The sequence below is a fragment of the Carettochelys insculpta genome, chromosome 18, assembly GCF_033958435.1.
Source record: "Carettochelys insculpta isolate YL-2023 chromosome 18, ASM3395843v1, whole genome shotgun sequence".
Classification (NCBI taxonomy): Eukaryota; Metazoa; Chordata; order Testudines; family Carettochelyidae; genus Carettochelys; species Carettochelys insculpta.
This window is the reverse complement of record NC_134154.1, coordinates 28,066,796-28,088,006: the sequence shown is the minus strand read 5'-3', so window position 1 is coordinate 28,088,006 and position 21,211 is coordinate 28,066,796. Positions and strand designations below refer to the sequence as shown.

Here is a 21,211-nt window from a genome sequence, read left to right as displayed (position 1 = left end):
GCCTGGAGGAGGGGTGCAGGAGGGGGTGCAGGGTCTGTCCTGGGGGCGATGGGGGTGGGGGATCTGGATCAGGGAGCTGCGGAGCAGAAGGCAGTGGGCTGCCAGCAGGCTCTGGATCAGAGGTGCTTACCTAGATGGCCCCTGGCCTGCAGCCCAGCAGGACCCTAAAGAAGACTCCCTGCCTGCCACAGACCCAGACTGTGGAAAACAGCCGGTGGTGCCCTTTATGTTCCTATCTGCCTCAGGCTGCAGCAAGCCAAGGGCCAGGCTCTGGCCGGATCAGAATGCTTGGTGGGCCAGACCAGCTTGCGGGCTGTTTCTCGCCCTTCCCCGGTAGATCTAGAACAGGAAGGAGCAAACGATGGCCTGTCAGACCCTTCCCAGGGAGTGGGCACAAGACAGCCTTGATGGGAGGAGCCAGCCCAGCTCCTAGGCAGCATGGAGCGCAGGGGTGGCTGGTAACCCAAGTGCCCAGAAAGGCAAGCCCTGGCCTCTCCCTTTCTATCCACCACCCGTTCCCGCAGCCTCAGCATCCCCAAGTGCCTGGGGGGGGCACGGTCACTGCATGGCCAGCCCCAGTGCTCCAGACATCTCAGCAAGGGGGTAGGCAGCTCTTCAGGGGGTTACCAGGGAAGCCCTGCCCCCCCCTCCAATATTGACCAACAGAGCCCGTCCTCACACACAAGCCTCACCCCCCGAGTCCTCCTCCCCCACCTCAACAACCTCCACATTTGTGGCCCTCCACACGATTTCCATACCTGGATGTGGCCAAAAAGTTCCCCCGCCCTGGGTCCAGCAGATAGACAGTCGCTAGCTGTCTGAGCCACCCCCACAGATAAGGTGGCTTTGAAGTTCAGGGTGAGGATGGGGAATTAGAAGAGATATTTTAATTTCCAGCTCTCCCACAGGCACTCTCCTCTTTCATATCCCACACCATGTCCTCTGGGAATTTCCAGCTGGCGGGGATTTTGGCCTCCTGCTCCAAAACCAACACCCTCTAGCACAAGAGAAGAACTGCCCCAGGATGGGGCTTATGACACAAACCCTTCTCTTTCCCCACATCCCCATAGCCTCTGTGTTAGCAGAGAGTCGTGGTAGACAGACGCATAGGAGCTCCTTCATTTGCCAGGTGCTGGCTGCAGCTTGACAGTTGCTGCGTTTGTAATCTACTTCTCCCAAGTGTTACGGACAGAAGAAGGGTCAGCGGTAACGTACGTCGTGTGGCTGGAAGCGTCAGAGCCGGACGTAGTCGAACCAGAATAAGGTGCACGTTTAAGGGTGAGGATGTTTAACCACAGGAAGCAACTACCAAGTGGTGGACTCTGCACCTCTTCATGGGGAGACTGGAGGCCTTTGTGGATGAGATATTTCAGTCAAACGCCAGTTACTGCCCCCCACGCAGGACGAACGCGAGGAAAGTCAGCGTTATGCAGGTCAGGCTACCTGATCAAATGCCTCCTTCTGGCCTTAAACAATACCCTCTGAATGCTACACACTTTCGAGTCAAACACACCACGGTGCACATCCTACAACAGTCCATACCGCAACTTCAACCGGCTTACTCAACTGCCAGCCTCAGCGCAGATAACGAACAAAACTATACTGGAGCGTTTACCACAATTAACAAAGGAGCAAAGCAGCAAATGGATAAAATAAGGTGAGAAGGCTGCTACCATTACCGGCGAAGCACTGAATGCAGCAGAGAATGCAAGAGGCTGCAGTTGGAGCTAATGCAGAGCGTAGCCAGTGTAGGGAAAGGAACCTGATGAACAGAGGCAGGTTAAAAAGATCCTCTACAGGCAGTTTCAGTCTCTCCCTGCGTAGAAATACTGCAGTGCAGTAGCTGCTGATTAGAAAATTAGTCAAGAGAACTCTGTCCTGGTTTAAAAAGATGGGGACTTTTCAGCTTATAAAAAAGGAGACTAAGCAGGGATTAGATAGAGGTCTATAAAATCATGACTGGGGGGGAAAAAGTGAATAAGGAAAAGTAATTGACTTGTTCCCCTAACATAAGAACTAGGGGGTCATCAACTGAAATTAATGGGGAGCAGGTTTAAAACTAACAAAAGGAAGTTTTTCTTCACACAGCGCCCGGTCGGCCTGTGGAACTCCTGGCCAGAGGGTGTTGTGAACACCAGGACTTTAACAGGGTTCAAAAAAGAACTAGATGCATCCATGGAGGACAGGGTCTATCGGTGGCTATTAGCCAGGACAGGCAGGAAAGGTGTCCGCAGCTGTCTGTCAGAGGCTGTAAATGGATGTGAGGAGAGGTACCTCTTTCATGATTATTTTTCTGTTCACTCCCTCTGGGGCATCAGACATTGGCCTCTGTCAGAAGACAGGACGCTGGGCTAGACAGACCTTTGGTTTCAACCAGTACGGCTGTTCTTATATTCTCCCTCTCCCCCCCTCTGCCTTCCCTCCATTCCCCCACCCACACACACACCCCCTCTGACTGGGCCTGGGAGCAAATGCAAGGATGAATGAATTTCTGCAGCACATATGGATACACACGTCTGCCCTCTCCAACAGTCATGGGACCTGCGCACGGAGCAGCTCCCCAAACAGCCATGCAGGCCAGGGAGGACATCATAGCAAGAACTTCCATGAGAAGGTTTGGTTTTAACTACAGAAACTGCAAGCAAACTGTGCAGTCCCTTTAACTGGCCTCTTTCAGTGGGACAGCTCAAGACACAGGCCCCTTTGTGAGCCGGAGAGGAGGTGGGGCTTGCTGGAATAACACCCCCCACCTGGCTAAAAACTTCAGGGAAGGACACCTCTGTGACTGAGTCAGACATAGGACACACAGACCTCCCTGCGAGCACATATGGCAAACATCAAATTTCAAAATAAATATGGCCCCAACCCAAGCTTCCCAGGGAACTGCCTATGTCCCCTCAGCCACCCCCACAGGGCCTTACTCTGTGTCATCTCTATGTAGAAGAGAAGACTGAGGGGGGACTTGATAACAGCCTTCAACTTACTGAAAGGAGGCTGCAAAGAGGCTGGAGAGAGGCTGTTCACAGTGGTCACGGATGGCAGAACACGGAACAATGGTCTCAAGTTGCGTTTGGGAAGGTCCAGGTTGAACATTAGGAAAAACTTCTTCACTAGGAGGGTGGTGAAGCATTGGAATGTTCTACCCAGGGAAGTAGTGGAGTCTCCATCCCTGGAGGTGTTTAAGTCTCGCCTCGACAAAGCCCTGGCAGGGCTGGTCTGATGGGTTTGGTCCTGCTTAGAGCAGGGGGCTGGACTCGACAGCTTTTTTAGGTCTCTTCCAGCTCTATTGTTCTATGATTCTGGATTATAATCGCTTTGGGGAAGGGGCTGTCTCTTGGGGAGTGTTCGTGAAGCCCTCAATACAATGAGGCCTTTATGGGCTTCTGTAATACAACTTAATGAGAATAATGAAAATTGACTTCCTAGGATGTCCTGTGGGTCAAGAAATTTAGACTGTTTCATTCCAGAACAGGGAAACTGGGTTTCAAAACGCAGGGGCCCTCTTGGAGAATCGGTCTTCTTGTAACGGAAGATTTGATTTCAGTTCAGCCAGATGCATTGGAAGGGCAAACCCATGTTCGCATTACACACATTGGGGCAGGAAATAGGTGAGTAGCACACAGCAAGCACGTGATGAAACGTGCTGCCGTATGATCTTCAAGTCACAAGACTTAATCTAATTCACAGAAACCAAGTGAAGCCCATAAACCAACGCATGTTACTATCCTGTGGGTCCCACAGAGCAATTAGCGAGATCGTTTCCTTACCCAATACGCTCCTGCTCCATTTCTTCCATTTTCTCTGCTCGGGCTATTACCCGGTTGATGATTTCCTTCTCTTCATCTGTCAGCTCTTCATTTTTCCGTGGTCTTTCTGGCTGGTTCCCACGTACTGACCATCCTGCAGGGAGTCTGCAAAGTATGCAAAGACAGTGAGACTGGGAGCAGGGGGGAAGGAACATGGTATGTGCACAGAGCCCAGAACCCACAAGAAATGCATTTCCCAGGACAGCAGGAGTGCAAACAATTGGCACGTGGAGATTGACCATTATGATTGCCTCACGGTTACCACTTCTCTCCTCATTTATAGATTTCAATCACTTGTTGAATCTTCATGCATGGGGAAAACTCCTTGTCAAAATTCACCGAGCGCCACCTTCCAGTCTACTTCTCCCACAATGCCTACCCATCGCGCCCACCCAGCATGGGTTAGGCAAGTGGTAAGCAGAAGAGCCTATTCTTCTGCTAAGCTCTGTTCATGACCTAATTCTCCCACCTCATTGGTCTGGTCGGCCCACCCTGGAGTCCGGTCTGACACTCACACCATTTCCTCTGTTGTCTGACTCTGCAGTGCTTAGCACAATCCTTGTCTGGGGCCCCTACACGCTACAGTAATATAAATAATCATCAGCTTATCTCTAGACTTAATGCAGCTTCACGCATGGATCTCATCTCTCACACGCACAGTGGGGCCGACAGCTCTGTGCTTCCAAAAGGGGTGGGGTCTCACACAAAAGGGGCGTGGCTAGGAAATGCCTCTCCGTCCCCCACAAGCAGCCCTCACAGGCAATTTAAAGGGCCTAGGGCTCAGACTACTGCTGCTCCCAGGAGCCCTAGGCCCCTTTCAAATCACCGGGCCCATTTGCCCCAGCAGTCGGTGGGCCTGCACACACACAGCCTGGGCCTCCATCCCAAACAGGGCCTCCAGGCAGAATTACCAGAGTATACGCCAACCATTTTGTCGGCATCCAAAGCATGGAGCTAAATGATGGCTCCCAGAAATTGGGGAGACGTGTGCCGGAGGTAAAAGGATTTTGCATAACAGTTTTCTGGGCTTGCCATTTCCTCAGGGGACGGGCTCTTTGCATGAGCGCACCACATGCCTAGTGAAGTTAGCAAGAGCCAACACTCCTCAGTACCTCAGAGTGAGGCCCAGATGGTCCAATGGGGCCAGGATCCTACCGCTGTTTGTCTTCCTCAATTATTGCATTCAATAGCTAGACTTAACGCAAAGAGGCAATTTCTGGTAAACCGAGTAAGGACGATGCTACGGCAACCCAGGACAGTCAGGTTTGAAGTGCTCATCAAAACGAGCATCAGCCAGACCCTTTAGGTGGAGATTTTCATTCACACCCCAATGGTCCTACTTCACCTTTAGTGCCATATTACCTCACCCCCCTGCCTTTACAGCCCTTCCATCAGCAGCTCGCTCATTTTCCTGCTTCAAGTTAAAGGGCCAGCTCGCAATTATCAGTTTTTGCAGTAGACACCTGCATCCGGAGCTTCCATCCTAGAAACTGTACCAGCAGCTGTGAAACTGACTGCTGACCTTTGAAAAGGGAGAGAGGAATCTGTGTCCCCACTTAAAGTCCTCTCCCCCATACCCTATGCTTCCCTTCCCTCTCCCACACACGGGTAATACTTTGACCACGGCAGCATGAAGTCTCTGCACAGGAAAGAGGCGTTTCTTTTGCAGGGAGAAAAGCTCTGGGACCATCACCCAGGTGGAAGTGCTGGAATTCTTTTACCCAGCTCTGCTCATTTTCTCAGCCAAAGACTTTCCCCAATACATTCTTTGCTGCTTATCGAATGCTAACGACACTGCTTATAGTAGGGGCACCTAAAATAGTACAGGTCCTGTCTCATTGTCCTGTCCCAAGAGGCATTCTGAAGATACCCCCAATACGTCTTTGTATTGTGACAGGATGGACGCCAACAGAAAAACAAAGCTGGTTTCACGCACTGAACCTGCTGTTCTGAAATGAAAATCTATTTCATAGCGGTTTGTTTTCCGATGTCACTTTCCGTTCACCTTGCCCCCACTGGGCAGTGTGCGCGGCAGGAGAAAGAGAGGGGGAGGGAGATGCTCAGGGACCAGCTAGATCAAAAATAAATAAAACGCTCAGTCACAAGACTGCTCTGCAATGCCTCCTTGACACTTCCTGAATCGTAATTAGATATGAAGTGATAAGATCTGCATAAAGCCATTCTTCCTCCTGAAATCCAGTCAGCCACCCACCACTGTAGATACCTTTCAGTCCCATATCAGCCCCCACACAGATGAATCTCCGAGAAGCCAATGACTGGCCTCTAGACTAATGAGTTATCATCATCATCTTCTGGAGGTCCCAGATAGCTGGCAACCAGCTGACCTAAAAGGCCAAGGTCCCCTTCCTGTAATGTGTGGAGTTCCCCCAGGGGATGCAGAGTCCCACCACCCTCTTGCCTACCCTCCTGTGGGCACATCTCACGAGTGGTAAGTGCACAGCAGCTCCCACAAGGTTGTCAGGCCCAGCTCTAAGACATGATGCTGATGGGAGGAGCAACGCCAACTAATTTGGGAGTCTTAAAATCTCTTAAGTACCTAAACGCCATTGACTGTCAATGCCCAAGTGCCTAACTCCCTCTAGGGGATGAGATTTTAAGATTCCCAAATCAGTTGGGCATTTGTGATGCTGAGTGCAGCAATGTCTCAACGCCTTTAAAAACCTGGGCCTTTGTAGGATGCATCTAAAATGCAACAGAAGCTTGTTTGTTCTGAAAGCACAGACATGTGGGAATCCCGGGACTAAAATACCAAGGTACGACCTCAGAAAAAATGCATCCTTGTAGACCTAACGCCACAAACACGATAGGCAGACGAAAGCACAGTTTCTTGCTCTACCTTATGTGTGACACTGCACAGGCAGGTGGGGACGTTTTGGATTAAATGAAATCTTGTCAAAACGCACTGTTTCCTCAAAGCTGGAAATGTTTCACTGACATCTCCATCAGCAGACAGGTGGTGAGAGATATAGATTCGTCTCCTTACTCTGCACGAATCTGTGTGACTTGAATGGGGGGTGTGTGTGTGAGACAGACAGACAGACAGACAGACCAGTTTGTTTTCACTGACCTGTGAACTAAAAACAAATTCAGAAACCTCAAAAATTGCTGTCAAAGAGTTGCTGTCCTTTCTATTCAGTTGTACGCCTGTGTTTATTAGCACATCCCAACTAACCTCCTGTGTGCTGCGTGAAATATTTACCCCTCTGCACGTTACTGCGCAGTAGGCAACAGATTTACCTTGGCGCGGGGGGGAGGGGAAAAAACTAACTTGAAAAGAATATCAGTGCCTGACAATTCACCACAGGAACAAAATCAAAGCTCAGGGACAAGCCCTTAGAGGTAAGAACTGTCGGTTCTTTTTCTGAATTCAAGAGGAGTCTGATGTTTCTCGGCAGTAATAACAAACAGGAACACTTGCTAAATAGTAAATATAACTATTATAATTAAACGCATCCCTCGGATTGTTCTCTTCACCAGTTCAGAATGCTGAGGAACAGCACAACCACGAGACACAATGTGACTCATTCACAGGAAGAGTTGCAACGTAGATTACAAAGTTGGCTCGGTCCCCACCCCCCTCCCTCCAAGGAACTTTGGGCATAAAATGGGGCTGTTACATTTATTTAAAGCACAGCACCACACCAGGCTGCCAAAGGCATTCCCACGCAATTCATTCCATTCTCACACCACAGCAACGTAATGACGTGGAGGGACTCGGGATTTTCAAAGAGGAAAAACCCCATGGAACGGGAACAGGGAGGAGGAAGAGTAACATTTCTGGTCGCTTTCAAGGGGACCTTGTCACATTTGAAACTTATGCTCCAAACTACTAGGATCCAATATAGAAGCTAGTCTCAAAACCTACAGAAACTGAGAGAGACTTGCGTCCCTGGCAGAGAGTTGTACAAGTGACACCTCTCTGTGGGTGTGCCCACACAGCAAAAGTTATTCCAGCCAGAGTTGTGCTCTGTGACAGCCCTGCCTTCATCACGGAGCCATTTGTCCTTACCATGGACGGAACATCTCCTGAGCCTCAGACTGGGTCCAAAAGCATGAAGTCAAGTTGCTCCACACACATAAGCACTGAAATCCACATGCACAGAACAACCCGCAGGATCGAGGCCGAAGGGTCAAATTTTCAAAGGTTTCTCGGCACCAGAAGATGCAGGTAGGCACCCAGTGTCATGTTCAAAAGCACCTAAGCAGGTAAAAATCTAGCTCCATTGAAATCCCTGTAGAAGAGGCAAGCTGGGGCACCTACCTGCATATTTAGGCACCTAAATACCTTTGAAAAGGTGGTCCTTGAGCGACTGATGCCCAGATCCTGCAAACACTCACCACATGCTTATCTTCCAGCAAGTTGAACGGTCCCAAAGAAGTCAATGGGACTTCAAATTAAGCCCATGCATGTTTTCTGCAAAAGGGTCTAATGCATTATGTGTAACTCATTGCCACTAGATAGATGGAAGGCACCAATCAGAGACTGAAAGCACTAATTATAACGTGCTGCTGTGTGTTAAATCAATCCAAATTTCCCTGCCATTTCTGACAGCTGGTAGACAAAAAGCGAACAATCTCAACCAAAAACCCCTCACGCACGGACACAGCAGTATGTGGGCTTTTAAAAAGCTCAGGGGAGGGTGGGACTTTGGCTGACACACAGGATTCTTGCAATATTATGGAGGGAATATGCGGAGTTCAACTCTCGGCCCTGCTTACACGCCAAGTGAATCCTGCTGGAATCGCTATTTGTACCGAGTGTGTACAGGAAGGTGACAGTGTGATGGATCATTGCACACTTCCTCAGTCTCACGCACATCTAATATGAGCTGGAGACTGCAGGCTCAGATTCCAAGAAGGGGGAAGAGGCAGAAATGGACCCAAGAGCATTGAAGACACCGGGGGAGGGTGGTGGGGAGGGGAGAGAGAGAGACTTCTTTTAATTTTAGATCCCATAGGAAATTACTTTTATCCGGGAAACCGTTATGGGAATCTTTGTAACTGAAGTTAATGCTTCCCGCAGAACTACAGCAAGACTCTGTCAAAAATTCTTTCCAGCCTGGTAGTATATTTATTTATTCTATACACACTTCAGTCTCAGCCCGACAAGCCCTGCTCAGCCCAATGCTCCTGGGCCAAAGCAACTCATTCCAAAACCAAGGCAAGCTTTATAGCTCCAGAATCCCGCCTCCAACCAACTCCAGCCAATCACTAATCACTCTCAGTGACAGCCACACCAACACACAGCGCCTTCTGCTGGTCACACTGGGAATTAGCTCAGTCCAGTCTCAGAGTGCCATCTCCTGGCGGGGGATCTCTTACCATGCCACCATGAAAATCTGTATGCTAACATGGATGATACTTGGGTCTGGTAAGTTAAGAGACAGACAGGGGTTCTCATCCCAGTTCTTCCTAACATAGGTTAGTGCAACCTCTCAGTGATCCTACCTGTGAAATGGGCGATTGCTAATTAGCTCCCAAGTCACAGTAGGGAGACCCCACCTAATAATCACGGATGAGAAGAATGCAGAAATATTTAAAACGCAGTCTGCAGAAGAGCTGGGCCAAGAAGTCAGGGCTTGCATTTTAAAACACCTTCTAGATTCCAGGACATTTCTGCATGGAGGGCATCTCCTCCCAATTCTGCCTTCTGAACATCATGAATAGTCCTACAGTAGGGGCCAGAGTGCAGTTAATTGGGATAGACTCTGGCAACACTGACTCCCACTGTGGAAAGACAACGTGAAGGTGTGAGGGCATGGCACACCAATCCCAATGTCCATGAAAGTCCCCTTCAAAAAGGAAGAGGTAGAGATAGGCAGAAGCTGTGGCCCCAAGTTATTTAACTTGGGTTTTGCAATAAGTTCTTCATGCCAAGTTTCTTTCAGGCTGCACTGACATCATGCAAATAGATCTATGCTTTCCAAATGCTGCCTAGAAGGGTTTTCAGAAGGGCACATTTTTAGATTGGCAGGTCCTTCGATTGCAGTTTGCATAGCACAAAAAGTAAATTTAACTGGGGTGTAGGTGACAAGTAATTTATTGCCAGTAAAGATTAACACCTGCAAAGGGGAGAAATCAGGCCTGTTCCCTACAGAGAAAAGCAATTTCCTCTTCAAAACTATTTCCATAATTTCGAGTTAAGCAAATGATCCAGTTACATTTTATACACTGTTCTTTTCCTTGTTTGTCAGCTAAATTGTGCAGTAATTCCCTGGCCTCCTTCTCTTGCCAGATATGATCCACATACACAAAGTCATTTTCTTGAGTAAAATTTCATTATGTTTGCATTTTTCTTAATTGTTACCCGTAACATTTTAAGACATCCTATTTTAAAACAAAAAAGTGCTTCCAAGTGCTTTTAGTGTGTAAACTTATTATATTATATATATTGTATATTAATGCTCTGCACAGAAAGAGCTAATGATGGGAAAAAGTGGACTTTTAAGAGAGAGACTGAGATCAGAGGTTTGCTCTCTAGTTCCCAGTTCACAAGCCAGTATCATGTCACGAGAGATTACAATTGTGTTCCTTTTCTGAACAGCAATTTCCCAGGCAAGCTGTTTCACTGCATTTGCAAATTAAACAAGGCAGATTCAGCTCTGTGTTCTGAATGGGTGGGTGGGTAAGTCTACAAGAAAAACATCTGCCAACATTTTCTTGGAGATTCTACCACCTACCTTGAATTTCAAGCCCCATTGTAAAGCCAGGTATTGTAAGCACTGAGATGCACCGGAATTCAGAAAGTTCTGCCGACTAGTCTGTTAAAGTGATGGTACTATTAGACCATATAATGGAGAGTGAATTAGCCATAAGATGCTCCAAATGAGCCTACTGAATTTTAACACCCCACTATGGAGTTCACCATTTTTCTTGCTTGGATTGTTAATACCTTTGTAGGAGGGTCAGAACCACAACAGCACCTCCTGCTGGTTACTCCAGGAATTAGCTCAGTCCAGCCTCAGAGTGCCCTCTGCTGGCTGCAGCTCACCCACTATTACACCTGTCTATTTGTCCATTCTCCACCATTTGCATCTGACTCTGCATCCCTCCCAGACCACAGTGTCAGTCTCTCAGGGTACGGCCTCACAGCAGTGCCCACAGTCTGGGGTTCCCCTCTCCCCGAGGAATCCAATCACCCTTAAGACACCCCGTGTCTCAGTGACCCACTGTCATCTAGCCCCTTCCCTTGGGGGCAAACTGCACTCTGAACTGGCCACTTCATCACTGACAGGGGGTGGGGTTGGATCTGCTGCCATTTCCTGCCCTGGCTACTCCCCTGCAGCCCAAGTACCCCCCTGGGGCCTCAACCTGAGGTCTAGTCAGGTCTGGGCTCCCATACTTGCCCTGTCCACAGTCCCCTTGCTAGCAGGCAGCTAGGCCCCTCTCCCTCCAGAGCTGGAGTGAGAATGAGCTCCGTCTGTCCAGAAAGCCCTTCTTATAGGGCGCAGTTGGGCCCTGATTGGCTGCCTCAAGCCCACCTGTGATTGGCTCCCAGACCTCTCCCAGTGCAGGGCAATTGCCTTATCTCTACACCTCACATTATCCTCCAGCTGGGAGGACAGACTTGAAGGCTGATGGGCACAGAGCAGATAGCTCGGCCCCAAAGCCCAAGTGCAATCAAGGAAGTGCACAGCTCAGGTGGCCACGGCTGAACTCACTCTCAGGGGCTCCTCAGAGACTTGACCCAAGGAACAGTGTATGTTTGGTAGGGAACACACCTGCACTAACTAGCAAGGGAAACAAGTCGCTGATGGATTCTGGCACCAAACAGCATGGTGCTGCCAGACAAGTGGCTCTTTACTTATTCAGGTTTCTCCAGCACGAGGCGAAGAGAGAGCACCTAACCAGGCCTTGAAATGCTTTTGTCACCTGTGATGGGGTGGACTAAGCCCAATGCCCCCTAGAGGAGGCCAGAGGCCTTGCCGCACCCCATCCCAGCGAGAGGAGCAGACAGGAAGTCCTCCGGGGCAGGACAGAGCCTCTGTCTCTGCTGCAGCCAATCAGGACCCAGCAGGCCAGTAGAGGAGGACCCCATGAGACGCACACTCAAGTTGTGCAAACCTCAGGTTAACACGGCTGAGTGGCGGGGAGCTGATGTCTGGCTCCGGGCTGCCCGCCACTCAAGGGAGACAGAAAAAGAATCAGTGCCGCAGTGGTTTCACAGCTGCGGTCCGGGGCGGCAGACTGACTCGTGGCTGCCGCCCCCGACAGGAACGGGGAAACTGACCAGTGCAGCAGAGCCAATCTGTCTTCTGTCTCCTGTGAGCAGCCAGGAGCTGGGAGCCAGGCTCCAGATCCCCATCGCTCACAGGAGTAGGGAAACTGACCAGCGCACCCTAGTCAGTTTCCTGGCTTCTCAGGTAATGAAAAATTTGACTTAAACGGGGTTGCACAGAAACACAATCCCCCTGTAAGTCAGGGGTCTGCTGTGTAAAACAAGCTGCCGGGCTAAGGCCTGGCAGGTCCTCTGAGAAACCCGACCCAGGTAGATCTCTATACTGTCTGGGAGACCAGCAGCATTTTGGACAGCTCCTAGTGTGAGCTGAGGTGGCCAAAGACTGGCCGCAAGGCTAACCCAAGAACTGACAGCACCATGGACAGCGCTAGTCAGATCCCAGCCTTGGAAACAATCAGGCACCCCTTGTCACAAAGGGGCGCTCACAAGCAGGTGACCCCATTACACTATCACTGCATCACAAGCAAAACAATCTTATTAAGCAGCCCAAAAGCACCTCATGAACTGCAACCATCAACGCATTCTTCCCTCCCCACAGCTCTGGGGGAAGCGTGGAAGGCAACAACCTTTGGCTATTTCAAATCAAGGGCAAGAGGCGAATCCCCAGGTTCAGAGGTTCTTAATGACAATGCTGTGGCAGCTGCTCCCTCCCCTTCGAACCATTGGGACTTGGTTCAAGCGCTATCTGGCGCTAAGCTTGGTTGCAAACCAGAACGCCCATGCCAGGGGATGTTCTGACTTGTATGAATCATTCCATTCCAAATTGGACCCCAAAGCTGAAATTCTGATCTTTGCTGAGGAACAAAAATTCCCAAGACTCACCCACTTGGGATTTGGTCTCTGGAAAGATCAAAATATTTCATTCTAACAACATCACAGGGGTATAAGTTATTTTAGAATCTAAAAATCCAAACAAATGGAAACCTTACTGAAACTGAAACAACTCAGACTTTTCCCTGTTGAAATTACCACAGGTCTGCAAAACATTTTAATTTTAACCAATCAACATGTTCTAATGGAAAATGATTCCATAAGGAAATCATAATTTGGCTGGCTCTAGCCATGGTGACAGAGCACAGGAAACGGCAATCTTCTCTCGCAGACAGGTCCTAAGATGCTCAGGGTAGGGCAACTCTGAATAAAGGTGCTGCTCCATGGCTGGGTCGCACTGCAGGCTCAGACTGAAGGGCTAAAAATTTCTGTGGAAATGTTTAGGCTCATGCTGGGGCCCCCAGATTCTCAGAACACAGGGCCCAGCCCAAGACTGAACTTTGACACAAAACGTTGCGGTCCCATAAGCCTTAGCCAGTAGTCCCAGGCCAGTCACACATATCTAACTTTTTGTTTAACATACCCATAGGACTTTGTAGGCCTCGCACTTCATCCTGCATCCAGCCAGCATGTGTAGGACCCAGAACACTGTGGCTAATAGCCAGATGTCAAAAGAGTACCCCAAAGTTACTCGAGTAAAAGTACAGCTGCTTTAACTCTGGGGACTTGAGTACAATTAAGATGTGACACGTGTGTTTGTGTGTGTGTGTTTTTACTCAAGTAGTTTTCCAGAGGAACACCGGTGACTTGTACTCAACTACATTCCCATCCCCCACCCCCAAAGAGGCAGCTCTACTTTTACTCAAGTCATTTTGGGGGTATTTTTCCACCTCTGCTAATAGCCAGAGGAGCTCCTTATTTTCCCTCTGTGATGAGAGCTGAGAAATTTTCTCCATAGATAAACTCAAGCTTTGATACCTGTGTTGGGATCAGAAGAGCCCCAGATCCTATGAGCACCTGAATCAGGGGGAATTGATCAGTACATTACAAAGCAGGACCAGCTCATCAAGCTCAGATCTGAATCCGGATGTGAACATGTTTGGGAGAGGTGGAATTCAGAGCCAGGATGTGGGCTTCACCCATTTCTTTGGTAAGCAAAACCAGAACCAGGTGCCAAACTTCCCAGATTCCCTGCTCCTTCCCGGCCCTGTCAGCAGGATGTCCGCGGTGCAAGCTCTGTGAAACAATTAGCATCTCTCACCGCACAGCCACAGCACCCACGCAAGTCCCCAGTCTCAGCCTGCAGACTTCCAATTACTCTCCTTGTCCTATTCAATTATGACAGAGAATGGCAGGATTGCTCAGCTCGGAGCTGCCTGCAGTCTAGGGGGATGGCAGCAGAGCAGCTGAGGAGGTAGCTGCAGTAATACAAATAGCTTGTGCCCTCCATGCCAAGGGAGGTAGAATGAGCAGCTGCTGACACTCGATGTGGTGCACAAGAGGAGAGGGGAGACAGACGTCTGTGAATTTATAATGCAAGATAAACAGTACGACACTCTTCCTAGTCCAGCTCAGAAGCAGAGCTGCGAGAGATTTGCGCAGTTTATCAGCAACTATTTCCATAAACCTTGCTGAGCTGCCATGTCCTCGTCTTCCTTTTAGATACCAAACGCAGAAAATACTGGTGTTGCACTAACTGCCAAGTTCTGCTGAGCATTTCCCACTGCAGAAGATGCCTTTTTAAAAGTCATTATTTTATGCCTATATTCCACAGACTGTCTTCATTAATAAAAACAGAACTCCCAGCACGGGCCCTGTGATGGAGTCCTACCATAATTCCTAAGAGTCATGGGCTTTACAATCCCATTGTCCCCAGGACACATTTCGCCCCTTCAGCACTACTCAGCAGACTAGCTGAGGTCCCAGTGACCAACTAAGCAGATTATGCACTCAGGAATCACTGAAAGAGGTGGGGAAAGCCAATTACACAAGCTCTCCCTATGTGCTGCTGAGGTACCTGGCAAATCAAAGCAAGCTAAACTCCTCACATCAGAACAGAGGATAAAGCTATGGAACGTGCAGAGCCATTAGCAGAGGAAAATCAGCATGAACTTACTGCCCTTAAGAATACAAACAGCTTGCTGTGGAGGGAAAAACAGAACAGTAACTTGTCCTTCTTACCTACAGCCTTTTGGGAAGATCTAACATAACCACTTCAAACCATGGTATTAATCCTGGGTTTCTCTGCACTAGATGTCTGATGAACCCCTCACTCTCACCACCCAAAATTCACCTACCTCAGAGACGAGTGTGGTATCTCCCTCCATGCTGGCCTGTTGGGCCCAGAGTCAAGATTTGCACAAATTTTTGCACACAGATAGTGAAACTTTCCCACAGCAACCGTGGGAAGAGGTTGAGTCAAGATGCAAAATTCAAGCCCGTATTTCAAGAATGAACTTTGGCAGAGGTAGTCTAGCTTCCAGGGACAGGAAGCATCAGGCTGGTGTTGGAGGAACTGCATGGCCAGGGCTCATAAACAAGAGCCAGGGTCTGGAGATCAGGAGAAGAGATGAAATCAATTACTACAGCATCCAATATCTGTGTGGCTGCTCAGCCAACTTCCTGGGCCAGCCCATGGGGTTCAATAAAGGCCACTTGGCCAATCAGAATGCTACAGAGTACTGTCACTCTGGGTCTCATGGATGGTACTCATCACACCTATTCTCCACAGTGCTCCCAGGCTGAGCTTCTGCATGACCTCCTAGTGGGGCTGCAGCAGTATCAGCTATCCCAGGTTCTACAGATATGGGTTCTAGTCCCTGGGTCCTTACAACAATTTTGTCTGGCGGGCAACTGACCCATCTCTGCTAGACAAGTCAAGCTAACTTGCGCCATGACTTGCAAGCAGTACAATCTCAAACCTCATGGCACCTGTACATGTGTTTCTCTAGTGATATATGCACATCCATAATGCAGAAGACAAAGCTTGTCCAAATGTATTCCATTCCAACCCTGAGAAGAGAGGCTCTCTGGGGCATTTACAAGGCAATGCTAGAAAGGTGGCCCAACTCCCTTTGATTAAGGGCATCTAAGGAGCACTGTCTGCTCTTTCACTTTTGTCATGCATCCGAGAGAGTACTGGGCCAGGTGAGGAAAGGGAACAGAAAGGGAACAGAAAGGAGTCCTCTTTCTCCTATCAAACCAGAGTTGTTGCATTCACCGTCACAGGGTAGAGTGAACAGAGAAGTAAGGAGACCCAAGGTTTCCAAGACCAGTATTTGGAACAAGCTGCTCACAATTCATCAGCTGCAAAGCACCAAACAAAAGCAAGCGTTCAGTTTGAGTGAGATTGTTCCAAGACTCCCTGCAAATAAAACCTTCCAGTGCATGCCAGCATCCAGCAATCCCAGAGCAGCCATTCGTGCCTGGTATGCTTTAATTCAATGACTGTATCCCTGCGAAAGTCACAACCAACATTTCACTTAACTATCGGGCAGGCAACATTTCATTTCTAGAGCCAAGGGCTGTTTTTGTTCTTAGCTCCAACCTAATGGGGCTTCAACCACTTCTCACAAAAAAGTGGGGTGCAGGGTGGGTGAATTAGCTGTTGCATCTGAATAGTTTAGCAGCTACAAAAATGCATCCGGCAGCATGCGTCCGAAGCATCCAAGTTGCTTTTGAGAGATAAATGTGATGTTTCTCTTTCATGATGAAGGCTGCCACATTTCAAACATCTGATTTCCTCATAACACTCTTGACACGGATATGGAATGCTCTTAAACAAGTAGTAGACAATATGCCATGAAGGACATTAAGCAACAGTGATTTACAGTTTATGTTTCATATACACACCTACTGAATCGAACCAACTCATAAAAAGATGACAGCAACATCAACAACTTCAAGCAGGAATCATTTCTAATATATAGGGAACATAAAACAGCAGCAGCTGGAGTGCCAGACAAAGACAGTGTGCCAGTGAGCAAAATATTGTGCGTCCATACAGCACAAATTGTTCTTGCTACTGTTTGCAACATCTGACTGGGACTGTACCTTACCAGTCCTCTTGTGGGTGTGTGTCCAAACGCTTGTGCATTATAACGAGCAGTAAATGGGGGATGCTCGCTATATTTTATTTCTTAGTCAAACTGCCTTGGCTAGGGCTTGTGTTAAAGAACAACAACAGACAGAGCGGCAATTTAGTGGAGCTGCTCCTGCTTTGCATAAAGGGGGAAGAGTGTCAAACCCTTTCAGTTTTACAACTCAGTGACATGAGAAATGCTGGCCAGAGATTCCATGCAGAAGAGAGATCTCAGTAAACACTGGAACAGTGGTAGACTACTGGAGGCCAAGGGCCACAGGCAGCCTGTTGGGGTTGTGTGTGGCTCAAGAGACATTTTGCTACCGTTGCCATTATGCAGGTTCACCAGATTCTGCTGGTTTCCCTCCACGCTGGCTTGTTCCTTCGGGCATTGCTAAAGTGGCGTGGAAAGCCGGGGCACGTGAAGGGAGGTGCGTGCCGACAGGGCACACTGACTGAGAGCCAGACACGCCCTCTACTGCCAATCAAAACACGCCTACAGTCCAATCCACGCAACCCCGCAAATTCTAAGCGGCCCAGCACAGGTAGCAAAACTACCTTGTCCTGAGAGACTGTCTTGGTTACAGCAATCTCATGGTCCGACGAGATGAAGGTGGGCCCCTCATGCAGCCCACTGACTCGCCTCGGTTGCCCCATCACTGCACCACAAGGTTGTGTGTGAAGATGTGCAAAAACAAGTCTATACTATGCTGCGGCTCAACGTTGCAGCAATCGATTCTCCAGCTGTCGATTTATGATGTCTGCTTAGCTGCAATAATCAATCTCCGAGCGCTCCCCCGTTAACATCAGTACCTCCCCCAAACGAGAAGAGCAGCCAGCCTTGACAAGAGAGCGCCCCCCCACCACCACCTTACCACACGCAAGATGCCACGGTGAGCATTTTGACGTCAGCTACGCTGCTGGCACAGCTGAAGTAGATCAACAGTGAGGGTTAACGTAGGCAAGGCTTAAATCTGAACCCCTTCCTGTTGAGAAGGGTCAGTGCCTCTGGTAACGCCAACAAGTCAAGAACATTTTTCACACAAATAAAGTTTGCTTCATAAATTCTCTTCCCTCATCCTCCAGCCAGCCATGCAGTTTTGCCACTGGGGCTGCAAAAACGGTCTCCCCATAGTCCCCACCATTGGGAACAGACTCCCTGTATCTCTCTCGTCCACTCTGCAGGCTCAATTTTCAGTTGCTATAAACCAATGGCAGTCAGGACTGTTTATTTCCACGGAGCCACCCGGCCACACACCTATCACAGATCTGGCCGGTCACCTCCCCAGATCTCAGATGATGACCTCTCTTTTTTCTCCCTTGCCTCTAATCTGTTCATTTGTCTCTACCTGTGCTTTTACTGATCATGGTTACTAGTTCTTATATCTATAAAGTACCTTGGCATGCAGAGTGTACATACTGTAGCTTGTGTATATGTCTAATACAGTAGCGATGCACTGCTCAGTGAGGGAAAAAGCAGACACATTTGGGAAGCTTGGGGAGCACGTTTGAAAATTCCCTGAAGTTACTTAAAATGTATGACAACTTTTGCAAAAGCGGTTGTTTTAAAGGGCATCGCACCTGCCCTTTGAAGCCCAAAAACATGCGGCTTTTAAAAAACAAGAGACCAAGAAGCAAGCAGAATACTTACTGTTCCTTTTCGCTGCAGGAAGGCAACCAAAAAAAAAAAAAAAAAAGAGAGAGACGGAATAAAGATTAGGTGAGAAAACAATAACAATTCATTCTAGCAGCAGTAACAGCATGGCTGCTTTCAACGGACAGTCTGTCACACTCCCGAGACTGTTCCCTTTACTTCTTCAGAGTCCAATGCAGAGGAGGTGGCTGCGGAGCTGAAAGATCAGAGTGGTTGCAAGTCATCTGGGGCCTGCATGCACACCCCCACACACTCTCAGCAGAGGCTACATGGCCTTTCTTTCCTCAAAGGCCCCGCTGCACAGGAAATGACAAATGCATCTCAGGCACTGGAACAAGACAGTCACGGCCCTTAGCAAAGGCAGCAAACACTGAGAGGAAAGGAACAGGGAGAGATCATAACTGCTAAACAGAGAGGTCCCAGGTAAATTCATGGACTCAACAGGCCTGAGTTTAGGAAAGCTCAGACTTGGCTTCAAATGCCAACTCTGAACTATCCAACAGGGCCTTAACTCGACATCGTTCTGAACCGACCCTGGAATGAACTACTCCCAAGCTCAGGGAATCTTGGGATCCGGATTCCGTGTAGCCATGGTCCCGTCTCCAACCGTCCCAGTCCTACCAATTTAACTGCTCTTTTCTCTTGCCGCATTGTTCCATTCTCATGCTAGTTGACTGTAGAACACATTCTTCCATAAATAATTAACACAACACGTTGTCCTACAAATTACTCAGGTTGCAAACTGATCTTCACAGCTCACTTTCCGGATGCAGTAGATGAACCAAAGTCAGCGTTTCCATCATAATCTCTCCCCCGCTCTTCCCCCACCTTTTTTTTTTTTTTTTTTAAAAAGTGGAAGGTTAAAAACTGCAAAAGAACTTGGCTAAGAGGTCCAAGTCTCTCTGAAAGATATTTTGCCACGAGGTCCCCTAGCCTGGGAAAGATATAATTAACACCAATTTGCCTTTTTTCTTTTATAAATAGAGGTGGCTCTTTTGTGAGTGAATCAGATCTGGTATGTAGAGCAATGTCACTTACACAACTCCGAGTTTTGCTTGGCAAGCAGTTTAATTTCTGATGAACTTGTTACAGAATACAGCAAGCCCCAGGATGACGTCTAAGTATTACGGAAGTGTGAGAGTTTGCCGAAATCTCATACAACAATCATCATCCACACAGCTCCCTCACCGCTGGCAATGGCAGAGCTGCCAGTACAGACCAGCCATGAGCATTTTAACCATCCGATAAGGTCCCCCTGCTGGGAGCAGATTTAAGGGACATGCCAATACAAACACCAGCATCCTGCCTACATTAGTGTGTTCCCTCATGAGCATTAGTGCAGGTTGAGCCTCTCTAGTCTGGCACCCTCGGGACCTGACTGGTGCTAAACAAGAAAATCTGCCGACCCCACAGAAAGTCAATATTGTCTAGCAGCACTACCAAGACTCCCACTGCTCACTGGACTCTGAAAAGACATATGGGGTAAATTACAGCTAAGTAACAGCCCAGAACACTGAGAGCCAAGACTGGCAGCTGGAAACAAACTTTACGGGACCACGGGAAACTTGGGCACATCCACTGTAAGTGGACATCCAGCTAATTAAAATCATGCCAGATTACGGATGTTGCCAGATGAGAGAATCAACCTGTAGGAAATTTTCACAGACAAGTCAGCGTGGTCAAGGCCCTAGTACCAGCTTCCTATGTCAACTGCAATAGCAAACCCACAACACCACACTCTATTTCAAAAAGTACTGACACCCAGATGATGGCTGCGGTGTAAGAATTTGGACTGATGGCTGGAGTTATTTGGATTTACACTGGTGAAAGAGTAGAATCGACACTGAAGATGTTGATTAATCCAGTTTGTTAGCTGTATGACAAATACATTTTTGCAGCAGCACGTTTTTTAGCTACAAAATTCTAAACTGTCAAACAAGAAGCCCCTTACTTGGCTCTGAGGGACATCGGTCTGTCATTTGGACACATCCACCGATCAGTACTGTTGCCAAACATCGTGTCTGTCATGGCTGACTCTCGAGGCTATCTGGAAAAATAAAAAGAATGTGCAAGTCACTAGTAAGATAATCCAACATTCTGAGAGAAGCTACAGGAAATGCATACAGTGGAGTCTTTAAAAAAAAGTTATTTTCCCCTCTGAACATTTTAGCTATTACTGATGCTTTTTCCAGCCATTCTCATCCACAATAAATCTCGCTTGGGCACATAAATATGTAACGTAGAGCTGTACTGGAACGAACCCAGCAATGCTAATTCTTCCATAAATCTTAAAAAATGGTTGAGATCTTGTTCATACAGGACGGCCCCCATTCTAAATGGGCTCTGTAACAACTTATAGGAGAATTTACCTTGTATAGGTCAGGTTCCAGATAACAGTTTATACCTTGGCTGTACAGACACTCGGGAACTGGAAAATGCATGGACTTCTGATTTTAAAGAAACCAGATGACTAAGAAAGAGGGTCTGTTTTGGAGATGGGGAAGAATATTAAAATATCTGCAGCGATGTTTATCTGCCTGAAAGTTAAAGGAAAGGGGAAGAGACAGAATATCAGTTTCACCCACAGCCCGGGTATTGTGTATTAACAACATTATCCTCTAGACCTGGGTGGTATTTCC

General features: G+C 48.2%; 1 protein-coding gene across 1 annotated transcript in view; it reads right to left on the bottom strand.

Annotated features, from left to right (window-relative positions):
• Positions 1 to 20,600, bottom strand: part of RPH3A (rabphilin 3A) — an 82,837-nt gene extending 62,237 nt beyond the window's left edge. Inside the window, exons 1-2 of the mRNA XM_075012635.1 lie at positions 20,524 to 20,600; positions 3,768 to 3,911 (exon numbers count right to left, since the gene is read on the bottom strand). Coding sequence (XP_074868736.1) covers positions 3,768 to 3,911; positions 20,524 to 20,600 — 221 coding nt within the window. The remainder of the gene's footprint in view (positions 1 to 3,767; positions 3,912 to 20,523) is intronic.
• Positions 20,601 to 21,211: the final 611 nt, after the last annotated feature.